The sequence below is a fragment of the Chaetodon trifascialis genome, chromosome 5 (genome assembly GCF_039877785.1).
Source record: "Chaetodon trifascialis isolate fChaTrf1 chromosome 5, fChaTrf1.hap1, whole genome shotgun sequence".
In the NCBI taxonomy this organism is placed as follows: Eukaryota; Metazoa; Chordata; class Actinopteri; order Chaetodontiformes; family Chaetodontidae; genus Chaetodon; species Chaetodon trifascialis.
The window spans coordinates 20,216,682-20,229,074 of record NC_092060.1 but is presented as its reverse complement, the minus strand read 5'-3'; the positions used below and the strand labels follow the sequence as shown (position 1 = coordinate 20,229,074).

The following is a 12,393-nucleotide window of genomic DNA, read 5'->3' as shown; positions in this document are numbered from 1 at the left end:
GTGGCGGAGGGGGTTGGGGGGGAGAAAGGTGCGTCACTGAGAACAGGGGGAATATAAGACTGCATTCAGCTCCAGCCAATCTCGCAGTGATGACTCCGGTCTGATGACACTGCGTCCTGTCACACCATCTCACTATTCAGTGACTATCCCGCTTTGTCACAGTCTGCGTGCTGTTAGCCGAACAGACACGCTGGGTAACCAGAAACTAACAATGGCACGTACACCATAACACACTCCACTTTCTGACAGCACAATCCTTCTCAAACTTTTCAAATGGCACCATCAGCGAGCTGGTGATTCGGCTCCGGTCATTTCTGGTGCTGTAGTGGTGTATTTTTCTAGTCGCTAAGTGTCAACAGCTTGAATCTTTTTCAGATGAGGTGATGAGTACATCACTTCAACCACGGTGCAGTCAATATAATGACAGTTAACACGACTATGAGCCACATAGCATGCTGGAAGCTAAGCCAATGCAATATAAACTCCGGCTGCACATTTTAAATTTATTATGAGTGAATCAGTGCCTCATTTTTTTGATTAAATTAGGTTATGTTTGTTTTATACTAATAATAGTGACACAATTCTTCAAAGCCCAAGATGAGATCTTTAATTGCTCGTTCTGTTTGACCAAACATAAAGCGGAGAAAAGAAGCAACTACATGTTTGAGCAAACATGTACATCCGCTTGTAGAGTGAAGATGTGTCAATGATCCAAATAGCCTAACCCTAAAAATAACACAACCATATCAAAAGCCAGTCGGACGTGGTGGTGTAAGGGACGACCTGCCATAAGACACCCATACAAACTCCGCTGTCTAAAAGCACCACATCAAAGGCGACTATTCTTGAAGATCACCACTCATCCAAGAGGCGTTTGGGTTGGTCACATATCATCACGCAAGACAAGAATAAAACAGCACATCCAGTTTCTGTGGCCGTAGCCCTTCTTCACTGACAAACACGATGCCGTTTGTGGCCTGCGAGTCCGTCACAGCTCATACAGTGAGCGGTTCTGGCTCTCAGGACCGATCTGGATTGCAAAGTGTGTTCTAACGCATCTTCAGTTGGCATCAAAGTTGAACTGAAACGCGCCTCCCGCAACTTACATGTTTATCGCCAGACGAGGAGTGTTTGCCGTCAAACACGTTCATCTGACAAGCATCTCTGGGCAAAACAAATAAAGATGACGCGCAGGAGAAAAAAGGCGAGTGACAGGAGGTGTGACAGGAGCGCGGCGAGTATTATTTACCCTGACACAAATAGATTTTGTGGTCAAACTAAATCAATGCTGTAACTTTTTCTTCCAAAAGTGCTGAAACAAATTGAAAAACTGCGAGCCCGAAAGAATACAGAAGGTTAAGCTTTGTCCTGATCAGCCTGCTCTTTGCAGGTTTGCAACTCGGGTGCAGGGGGGAGGAAAGACACCGAGCTCATTCAGTGCGGAATGCAGGAGCTGTGCCATTAAGCTTCAGAAAAATCCACTTAGAAAATCTACTTAAACACATTTAATGAGGTGTGAGGGAGCTGTGTGAAGAAGAGAGAGCACTGGGGACCTGTGCTTGTACTTCTTTATGTCCTGCATGTGTACTAATAACACTGCACTGCACTGACAACGACAGATTCCTTGTTAAGTCCATGACCTTAGCATCCATTTCATGTAATTCTCCGGGAAAAAAGAGCAAAGCTGCATAGTGTATAATGTCTAGAGTGCATGAGAAGCGTGGGCCGTGTGTGTGAGTGTGCCTCAGCCCTTTATCATGTTCAACTGCTTCAGAACATCTGCCCTAACCACATCTTATCTGCCCTGTGAGGTTTTATGATGCTGCTCTCAGCTTAAGTGGATTCATCACAGGTCAACCTTATCTGCTGCTTTATGCAGCACACATGAGCCGTTTTAGATCTCACAACATGCAGTGCAGGAGAAACCACAGCAGGCAGAGTCCCAAGAGAAGATCCATGACATTAGTGTAAGTCTAGGCCTGAATATCAAACGGTAGTCTGAGAGTAATGGGATGAATAAATGCCTAACCTTCAGTAAACCGCTTCAAGAAATGTTGATGACAACAGGAAAAACAGCCTAACTGCAACATAAAGTTGGTATTATGACAGGCTGAACAGAGCTGAGTGATGAATGCTCGAACGCGAGGGGAGAGATGAACGTGTTGAGTCAATGCTGTTAGTCACTGCAGTGCTCTATCTGGCGCTCGCCTCTCTTTCGTCCCCTCCGTCTTTCTTGTCAGCCCACTTGCCTGTCCTCTTCCAGCACGCTCACTCCGTCTCACTAATTGTAACTCGCTCAGTTTTGATTACACATCCAAGAGCTCATTGCCTAGGCTGCAGAGAATTTACAGAGGCTACGTTCTCCTTTGAAGAAAATATAGCACAAAAACACATTAACGTCAAACCAACGCTAAACGTTTGTCACTACAATGACTTTAAGAAGCACTCACCTCTTTGTTGCAGCTCCTGTGCAACAAACGAGTTCTTAATAAAGCTATTTCACATGCGCTAATTTGTCTAATTTCAGCACAAAAGATGCTTTGTTGTTGTTTTTTTTAAGTGTAATGGATATCCGATAATATATAAAAATATTTTTAATCACAGAGAACCTCACTTAGAATAATTAGTATAATAAATGACTCCATATAGAGGGACCATAGTGTGTCACTGGAAGATAATGTTAAACACTTCATACCATTAATAACACTGCATCTTTAGGTTAGAATGAAACTTTGTGATATTTTCTTTTCCAGCTTTAGTCTTCCCTTTATATATCTAAATATCTAAGAATAATTTTCTACTCTAAACATGTCAGAGTACATCATTGACAGCACATCTTCAGTTGGTCGGCGACAGGGTTTGTCCATACTTTGAGGTTACCAAATCAAAAAGCAGAACCATTACCCCATAGTGAACCTGTAACAGAAGTTACCTCCATCATGGATTTCACCAACACTTGGCACAGTCTACAGACCCCATATCAGAGGCTACTCTCTCCTCTGTCTGTCCGCTGTTTGCACACAGTGATGAACAGCCCCACAGAGCAGTAATAGTCCAACTTGAACTGAGGGCTGATCCTAAGGAGCTGTTGTGGATAGGCAAAGGCTCATTGTTCTACTAGCATCCCTGCAGCTGTACGAGACACAGAGTGTACTGTACCATGGGCTGGTACTGGCCTACATTACGCCGTGTCCCTCGACAATGGGGAGGAGGGGAAACTCATCTAGACCTCGCACTGGGAGCTGCTTCCTCAATCATTTGGTCGCCTCAAAAAGCCGCAGACAGATATTTTGCTAACGACACTTGCAACGCCTATCGTCTAATGACAACGTTTGAAATGTGTGAAAAGCACTGGCGTCTTGTGACTACATGACTGCGCCTCGATTTCTATCTGCGTTCAACCTGAATACAAGCTGGTGAGCACTGTGTCTACCTCAACTATTACTTCACACCAGAGAAGATAAAACAAATGCCATGTGGTACAAAAAAACAGCCAAAGATGTTAAAACAGGAAATGCGCAATCAGGTCACACAATGCTGTGGTCTGTGGTCACTGCCGTATCTGAGGCTCAAAACAGAGCATCACAGCCCTCAGCCCAAACTTGCCACAACAAGCCTGGGAACAAGTTTTACATTCACACAGACAGTTATTTTTTAACTGCTTTACAGTCTTAAAGCCTTAATTTATTGAGACTCTGGTTTTGAGTTTGAGATTACACGTTGCGCCACCTTCTCCAGCTTGAACTTTATCCCCGTAGCCACCATCCTCTCGACAGTTTAGCCGAGTAAGTCCTGAAGAGACCGACAAAAGCGGAGGGGGTTCTTATGGAGACGGCCGCCACACTTTGTGCTTTAAGACCAGGAAAGGGGAGCACATTTTCAAGCAGCAGCCTAGTCACACTTTAATCTATAATTAAAGAGAATTTAAAGAAGTGTAGCCATAAATGGAGTATGGTTTTTCCAGCCAAGTGCACATAGTCTCTGGAGTCCTCTTTTTTGTGTGTGCATGTGTGCAACAAATCACCAGATTCAGCTACTTAGATGAAGGTGCTCCATCCAGCTGCTTTTTCTAGGTGGCATATGGGTCGTCACAGAACTACACCACACTACAATGGCTTTCATTTCTCCCACCATGTCTGGCGGAGAGCCATGCAATACCGACAAAAAAGGCATTTACAGTACATCCTAATGCTGACAAGCTTTAAAAATCTCCATCTCAGCTACAGCCCTACTGATGACATTATCTTTAATAATGTACCGGGCTACACTGGCTGTAATTGCTACTCAATTAATTATCCTTAGACACTGCATAGGAGCGCAACAAGACTAATGACAAAAATCAATGTGGCTCTTTCCTTCCTCTGCTCAGAGGGCACAGCTGATTTGGGGTTTTTTCAATCGTTTCCTCCCACTGGTCTGTGACCACTTTTAAAAGACCCATTTCTCTCCCCGTGACTGAAAAATGCCGCCTGTCTAGCTGGGAGTTTGCCGTGGAGATAGTAATTGTACGCTGTTGCTTAACCTAGGTATTCAAGCGAGCGTGTGTGGGGGGGGGCATGTTTGTATGTTTTCCAGCACTCGTTAAATCCTCACATGGACTTTGCTGCTCCTCGTCACTGTGGCCGTGTGCATCCTATCATTTCAGGTGACAGTGAAAAACTGGGATTACGAAACATCACAGATGCTGCCGTTTCTCCTTCTCCCTCTGTGCTCAGACACAGAGAGTGAGACATAGACACAGACCAAAAAAAAAAAAAAAAAAAAACATCCCCCCACACATCTCAGCATTCTCTTCACATCTCACTGCGAATGCTCTCTGGGTAATGCTAGAGCTGGAGCATGGCACAGAAAATCTCCGGATGAGCCTTTATACATATATGGATGATGAGGATGCATTTTGAGTGCCGCTAGCCTGGCGAGGATACGTGGGTCAGGGAAGGGAGGAGCGATGTGAGGAGAATTCAAAATAAATGAAGCAACCTGAATTATTTAGAGGTACAAACTGAGAATTCAACCTAGCTTTTAAAAGGAAGTGGAAAATTGCCACAAAAAGCCATCCGTGGTCCCCTTGTATCCAACCTGACCCGCCCACTCCAGTGTTAACCACTACAGGAAGCCTGAAAGAGTCTGTCCATTAGGTGGAGAAAGAGATGGAGAGGTGCAAAGAGGCTACAGGTCCACCCCCGGGTTTCACTCCAGCCTCTCCGGTTTGAGTCACGCAGGGCTTTCCGTACTCCCCCACTATATTTCATCAGCCCGCTATCCCACAGCCTGCCGTTTATTCCTTCACACTGCCTCCCTCCCCACACTAAATATATTTATTATCCTGCTGTGTGTTGCAGATGAGCTCCTTTGGCTGGGTTTCCATTACTGGGCAGAATGCAGGAGAGCAGACGGCGAGAGAGAGAGGAAGGGAAGAGAAAGAAATCGGAGTAAGCAATTCTGTTCGCCAGCCAGTTCGCGCTGCAAGACTAATGGCGGCAAAACTGAGTTCTAATCAATACGCATCTCTCCTAATCAAACAGACCTGATAAATCAAATGGTGCTACATGCCTTGCATGGTCTGTGGCCTCTTACGCTAATCCCAAAAGTGTCAACCCTGTTACAGGAGTCTTGTTTCTCAACAGTGAATAAAAGCCCCCCATATGTTCCCAACAGGTGCCGCAAGCTACTCAGTGCCTGTTTACAATGCTTACATTTCCTGGTCAGATGGAAGTCTTGCATTGTGCTGCAGCAGGCAAAAAACCCCCCAACATCCTCTTTTGTTGCTGAACAAAACATTAGCTTCCCCTGACACCACAAGTCTCCAAAAAATGTTTAACCTTGTGTGTCTGTGCTAGCAAAAGCTGTTTGCACAAGATCACCTAAATGCGTTTGTGCGCATAGTCTGAGGGCATGTCTGCACTTAGTTGTGAGTTTAGGTGCTCTTAGCTGACCTCACAAACAGGTTTACAGAGCCCTGGGGCTTCCCAGAGTATTTGTAATGCAATCCTCCACCCAACATCTCCAGCCAGGTCAGGGTCTGCTTACTAGTGCCTGGGCCACAGTCAAGTAGAGACTGGCAGGCTGCGGTGCATCCGCCTACAGCAGGATGCACAGACTGAAGAGAGACGGAGAGGAGGTCAGAAGGGTGAGGGGGAAGCCTCGCTGAGAAAGAGGGAGACCACAGTGGTGCTGCACCCTGAGCTGAGTTCAAAGCTCCAGCAGGGCACAAGAAAACCCCTCATGGCATCAAAGGAGGATGTTCTATGTTATGGAAATGATTTTTGTAAATGCCATGACATCACTGGGGTGCTTCTGAATCACAAATAAAACCTGTAGGTTCGAATTTATTCACGACGCTCTGATTAGAGCACACTGTCACACGGTACTGGAGCATGCTGCTGAGACTATAAGTCTGTAGCACGTGCCTAAATAACTTCAAGAGGCTGCCACTAAAATGCAATCCGTCCTCTTCTTGTATGATGCTAAAAGTCAACCTCAACTTAACAGAAGAAACGTGAACAACAACCATGAATCACAATAACTTTACAGTTTCCATTGCTTTAACTTGTTAGTCAAGAGAATGTTTGGTATTTTTGCTTAAAAGGGAATCATCCGAACACAAAGCAGCCCCGTTTGCTTCAGCATGACCATATCCTGCCTTTGAGCACCGGGTAAGAGCACCTGTCAAGCCTCCGACCCCTAAACCACTTGGCTTCACTACTGAGGAGTATTCGCTCCAGTACTACAACTGAGTCAAATATTAATCAGAAACTTCACGTGTGTGAGTTAACATGAGCTAGTGAGTAGGAGGAGGTCTGCTGATTACCATGGCGTATGGGAAAAAAAAAAAAAAGATACTAAGGTGCTGCTTGGGTGATGCTGTTTGCATGTGGCAGTGCTGTTCTCCTTGCAGTCAAGGCAGGGGCTCCCACAATGAACACTATCACATTTCCGCCAGGCTCCACCTCTCACAGATCATACCGCTGCCTTCAAGGGCTTGAACGAACATCAAAGGCAGCTGTGTGATTCTGCATTCCTGTCAGAGCATTACAACCTCTGGAGCCCCCCCCTCCCACCCCCATGAAAAGCCCAGCCCCGCTCGTTCCCACAGCCATCTTTAATGATTTTCCAAAGACACACTCAGGGTTTAGTGGCACAGTGCGCCATAGTGGGAGAGTCAAGTGAAACACATGAAGCCTCCTCGGTGCCACCCTCCCCCTCTCTATCTTTCCCCCCCTCTTCACGATGTGCCTCCCGTGGGCAAGGGGAGCATGGTGTGAACCAGGAGGCAGAGAGCCAGAGCCCGAGATAACGGTAATGTGTGCATCAGTGACAGTGTGGCTGGCTGCTCCGCACAAAATATTATTTACAGCTCACACTGAAGAGAAATTACAGCAGCAATCCTCTCCAGAAGCAGGAAAATCAGCTGACCTGGCAACACTTAGAGAGAGGCCAGGAGGAGGGTCAGGCACTATAATTATTATATTGCTTTCTCTTATTCACTGTCGGTATCTATACTGCTCACATAGCCTGTGGGGATTCAACCTGCTGGTGACAACAGGTTACTGGCGCATAAGAGGACGATAAAGAGGCAGTAAAGGTGGCTTAGCATTTATAAACCCGGCCCTGCGGACAGTTGCTCCACTTTGAACTAGCCCACTCATGAATGATTAACGTATGAGCAGGGCAGTGAAACCAATGGATGAACTTTAAAAGGGTAAGCATTAAATTGACCAATCGTGAAATATGATGTCAAAGCACTTTGTGCTGGCATGATACCAATTTCAGGCTGGATACAAAAAAACACAGAGTACAGAGGGACCGTGGCGCAATTAGAAACAACTAGCATGCATCCTCAGACAGGCTGCATCGTGACTGCAATCATTTCGATTGACAGATTAATTGTTTAGATTTAGAAAACGGTGAAAAAAACTGATCATTTCTTCCCAAGGCCCACCATAACGTCCTGAAAAGCCTTGCTCTGTCCCAGAGGCGTGGCCACCGGGGTGGCTGGGGGTGGCAGCGGCTACCCCTGGAACATGATTGGCCACCCTCCCTGGCCACCCCCACCAGAGCTGCCAATCAGTTTGTCCGAGTTGACGTTCAAAAATATGCAGGATGCCACGACTCTTTGCTCTGTTTGAACTTCAACTCATGCAGACTTGCACTATTTCGTCTCATAAAGAGAAAACAAGGATAAGTAAACAGTCGCTCACAATGTGTAGTGTTAAATGATTTACAAATGTTTAAATTAAGTTGATAAGTAAGTCGCATCTAGAGTTGGAACAGTGCGCTAGCTTAGCATAATGAATTGAAGTCAATGGGAAACATTAGCCTGCGCCGGTAAAGGTGGAAAAAAACAAACGTCACAGCAACCCCAAGCTGACCAATGGACTAAAAACACACTGTGTGTTTCAGTTTAAGTAAAGTGATTTTCTGACTTAACAATATTATTTCTATCCAAACAATATGCATGATTTACTCAGGGGCAGACAGTGATTGGCAGAGAAACAGGATGAAAAGGATTCAAAACACTGAGACCTTTTTTAAGATGAAGAAAATAAAGGCTGCAGATAACAGTGATCAAGGTATCAGTCACTGCATCCTGAATCAGTCGCACTCAAACTCACACACCACCTCTGCCACAACTGGGCTGGACGGTGGAACGGGCAGTTTTAATTTAATCAAGAATTACTGATTCAATTCTGTTTAATACTTTACATCTATTTTAATACTCTTTATTGTTGATGAGTGGAAGTGTGGTTGTTGTTTTTATGAGCTAAAGGACAGTTGAATCTATCTATGTATCTGTTTATCAATCAAATAGGAAGGAATAGACAAGTAGCCTATAGCATAAGAAGTTTAAATGAACTGAGCAGGATGTGTCCACAATGTCAAGAGAGGCAGCAGGATGTCTTTAAAATTGATCACATTTGAATACGTATTAAATAAAGTCATAATGGATAACCCTAGGCAACTGAATAAAAACAGTGTGTGTTTAAATAACTTCTTGATGCAATAATTGAATAGTTCTTTGTGTGATCAGACACTTCCCCTAGTGATCAGTTGGATCACGATCATGTGAACCATCAGGAGTCTCATAGTCAAAGCTGCAGTGACACACCATCCCGCCAGCTGGGTATTTGATCTCTTTTGCTTTAAGACTTCAGAAAGCTTATACAAATAATTTATCAATGATGATCAAGTCTAGTGCATTACTCCAACAGGAGACCCAGCTTTTGTTTGTAAGATTGTTATTGAATTCAGTATCACTGACTTCTACACTGTATTATAAATGAAAAGTCATGTATTATGCATGGTCTAAAAATGTGTGTATAGTGAGACTGATTTGTGCAAGTGTATATGTGTTCTGCGTGGTTTTCTAACGTATTGTTGGGGTTGTAATAAAGCTGTTCATAGCTAAACTAAACTGATTGTTTCTGTCTCTGTAAGGTAACAAAGAGGTAGGCTTAGATGCCTATGAAACACAAGCGTTTATCTTGCTGAAACTACTACCACTACTACTAGGTTATACACCAGTATACTCTTCCAGAGCACAGATCAACCTACTCAAACAAAAAACATTTTTCTCAGTCAGATAAGATTTCTAAATGCCAGATGCTACACTGTTCTGTGCATTATTTGGGTAAATAAAATAGTTCTATTATTAATACCTCAGCCTGCCATTTCTTATGATCCAAGATTGTGGGGCATTTAAAAAAATGTCAGATCAGTGTGCCACCCTTCCACAGTCTCTTCCCCTAGCTAGCCCCCCCAAGAAAAAAATTGTAGACCCGCCTCTGCTCTGTCCACAACCCAAAGACATTCAGTTTACTGTCACAGAGGAGTAAAGACACGAGGACATATTCACATTCCAGATGCAGAGAATTCTCAAACCGATTAATCGATTGACGGCGATTAATTCAACAGTTGAGGACTAATCGATGAATCGTCGCAGCTCTGGAGGACATATCTTGTGATGCACGTCTTTGTGTCTTTAAATATAGTGCATGTTTTCAGCCTTTGGGACTCCAGTCAGACGCTCTCTGCGCGTACCTTTAGCTCCGGGCCGGTTTCACGCGCTCAGGTGAGCCGCTGCGCTCACTGTCATCATGCGGTTATTAAGGAGACGAGTTTACATGGCGGTGAGCAAGCGGCGTTACGTAACACAACAATTCCCGCATGTGACCTGCAAAGTGTTGTTTAATGTCTCCGACATCTACCAACACCAACTTACGTCCGTCGTGACTTCCTGGCTGGAGAGAACTTACCTAACTAGCAGTTAGCTACGAGGCGGGCGGAGTGAGACAGCGGCCGTTGGTGTTGTCAGTCAGTGTGAAGTAACAGTTTGCTGAAGCCGTTTCTCACGCAATTTACAGAAAGCATTTCAGGAGGGGAGATGACTGAAAATGCCAGCTTGAGGGCAGAATCACGGCAGTTAAAAGGCTAGCAGGAACAGCAGGATGCCATAAGCTAACGATGTGTGTGCGTGCGTGCGTGAGTGTGTGTGTGTTGACGCCAGGCGCACATACCAAACGGTTCAGTCTTCTCCGAAGCATCTTCTTGTTTATCTTCTTGTATTTCGCAACAGTGGTGAACTCTTCTGATTCAACAGACGCCTCCGGGCTCCGCTTCGGCTTCTCCGGGGAATAACTTTACATGTATGTTAGTTAACCTGCTAGCGCCTTAGCTATCTAGTCTCTACTCTAACGTTAGTTCTAGCTATATGAAATGCCGCAGCGACGCTACATCGTTTCCATTTTGCTTGATTTCGGTATCTTCGCACCATTCGCATTCTCGCCGCGCTGAATATTTTCCGCGTTGCGGTGGACTAGTCGCGCTTCCCTTTGCTCAAGGCTGAAACAGTCCCTGACATTTCGCTGTGCGCCCTGTTGCTGAGACTCGTCCGGATCATTTGTCGCCCCCGAGCCTGCCTCCCCGTCGGACTCGTAAACTGCCTCAGACGCGCAAAAAAACTTCTTCTCTTTCCGATCCCCTGCGCACAGGTCGCCTCGCCTCCCTGTCAAACAATTTTCACTCCAGCAGCAGCCCGCAGCAGCCCACCAGCGTTCCCACGTTCACAAGCTCCACCCGGCGAAGGTGCGGCGACCGTCGCTCCCACTGACTTCTGGGTAATGTGGTCTGGATTTGAAACTACAATCCCATTTCCCTGTTCTGTGGAGGAGACTAGCGTGAGAGAGGTGGCAGTTTGTGATTGCACTTCAGGGATCATTGAGCTCTGAGTAGAGGCCTCATGTAATAATTAAAATACATAATATAATAATTTCTCCTCTGGATAGACGATGCAGAAGGGATTTTCCAGAGTGACAGCCCATCTCTTATAATAGAATGATGGATAAGAGGCTTATACAAATATGCAGCTGTTACTGGAAAAATATACACAACAGGTAATCTTTATAAAAAAAAAGAAACATGAAATCAAACTTATACTACACTGTAGCCTGCAGGAATATTACTGCAATTATTCTTCAACTGTAAAAATATTTTCATTGAAATTAGCAGGTGATGTTTCATGTTTCAGGGCTTAACTGAGTCTTAAGAAATCTTCCTCGTTTTATTGATAAATGACACTTTTGAAAAGCCTTCTGCGTACACAGTAAGATCAGAATCAGCTACATTGGACCAGTATGTGAACACATAGAAGCAATCCGACTCTGGTTTTAAGTTGCTCTCAATGTTGCAGAAAGTCACAATGGAAACAAAGATCGACATAAAGCTAAACAAGGACAACAAAGCTGAACAAAGACAGGCAAAATAAACATGGCATTATTGTATAGGTGAAAAAATAGGTGCATATATAAATATATATAACATGTAGAGGGTATGACTACGTGTTTTTTCCAGGTTTTGAAGGAGGTGCTCTGAAAATTGGTCAACATTTTCTAAGAAATAATAACTGTGATTATAACTGTCTTGAGTTTAATGGATTTGCACCTGAGTATGAGAAGTGTTTTGTGCTCTCAGGTTGAACAGCTACAGTGCTGGCATCTTCATGGAGAAGTTTTGCGTTACCAAGAAAAAGCAAATAACATTAACATTAAAACCACAAACCCGGTGGGCAAGCAGTGCAACTGCATAAAAGTAGCCCATTACAAGTGGGTTTAAAGACAATTTGTAAAAGATCATTACATAAATCTGAGTCAATGTAAATTAGTTTTGGGAATTAAATGATTATGCTGATTTATGCGCTCCAACATCAAATGTCCCGTCAGCTTTTTGCTTTGTTGGCGTTGGCCCAGAGACCTTTCACTGCTCCCTGGCTCAAAAAATGTAAAGTCGTACACAGCTCTGATGATCGTTCTGTTTTGGAAATAATCTGGGCCCATGCGTTTTGTACGAGGTGAAGTAAAGCCTGTTAAGAAGGTGGAATTATATGCTTACCCTTTG

At 44.4% G+C, this 12,393-nt stretch overlaps 1 protein-coding gene across 9 annotated transcripts in view; it reads right to left on the bottom strand.

Annotated features, from left to right (window-relative positions):
• The window catches only part of atp11c (ATPase phospholipid transporting 11C), a 40,538-nt gene extending 29,451 nt beyond the window's left edge, over positions 1 to 11,087 (bottom strand). For all 9 annotated transcript variants that reach the window (XR_011602164.1, XM_070961993.1, XM_070961989.1 and 6 more), the window contains exon 1: positions 10,518 to 11,087. Coding sequence is in view for 8 of the 9 variants with exons in the window: in XM_070961993.1 (XP_070818094.1) it covers positions 10,518 to 10,544 (27 nt within the window). In the remaining variant the exon portion in view is untranslated. The remainder of the gene's footprint in view (positions 1 to 10,517) is intronic.
• Between the last annotated feature and the right edge of the window lie 1,306 nt (positions 11,088 to 12,393).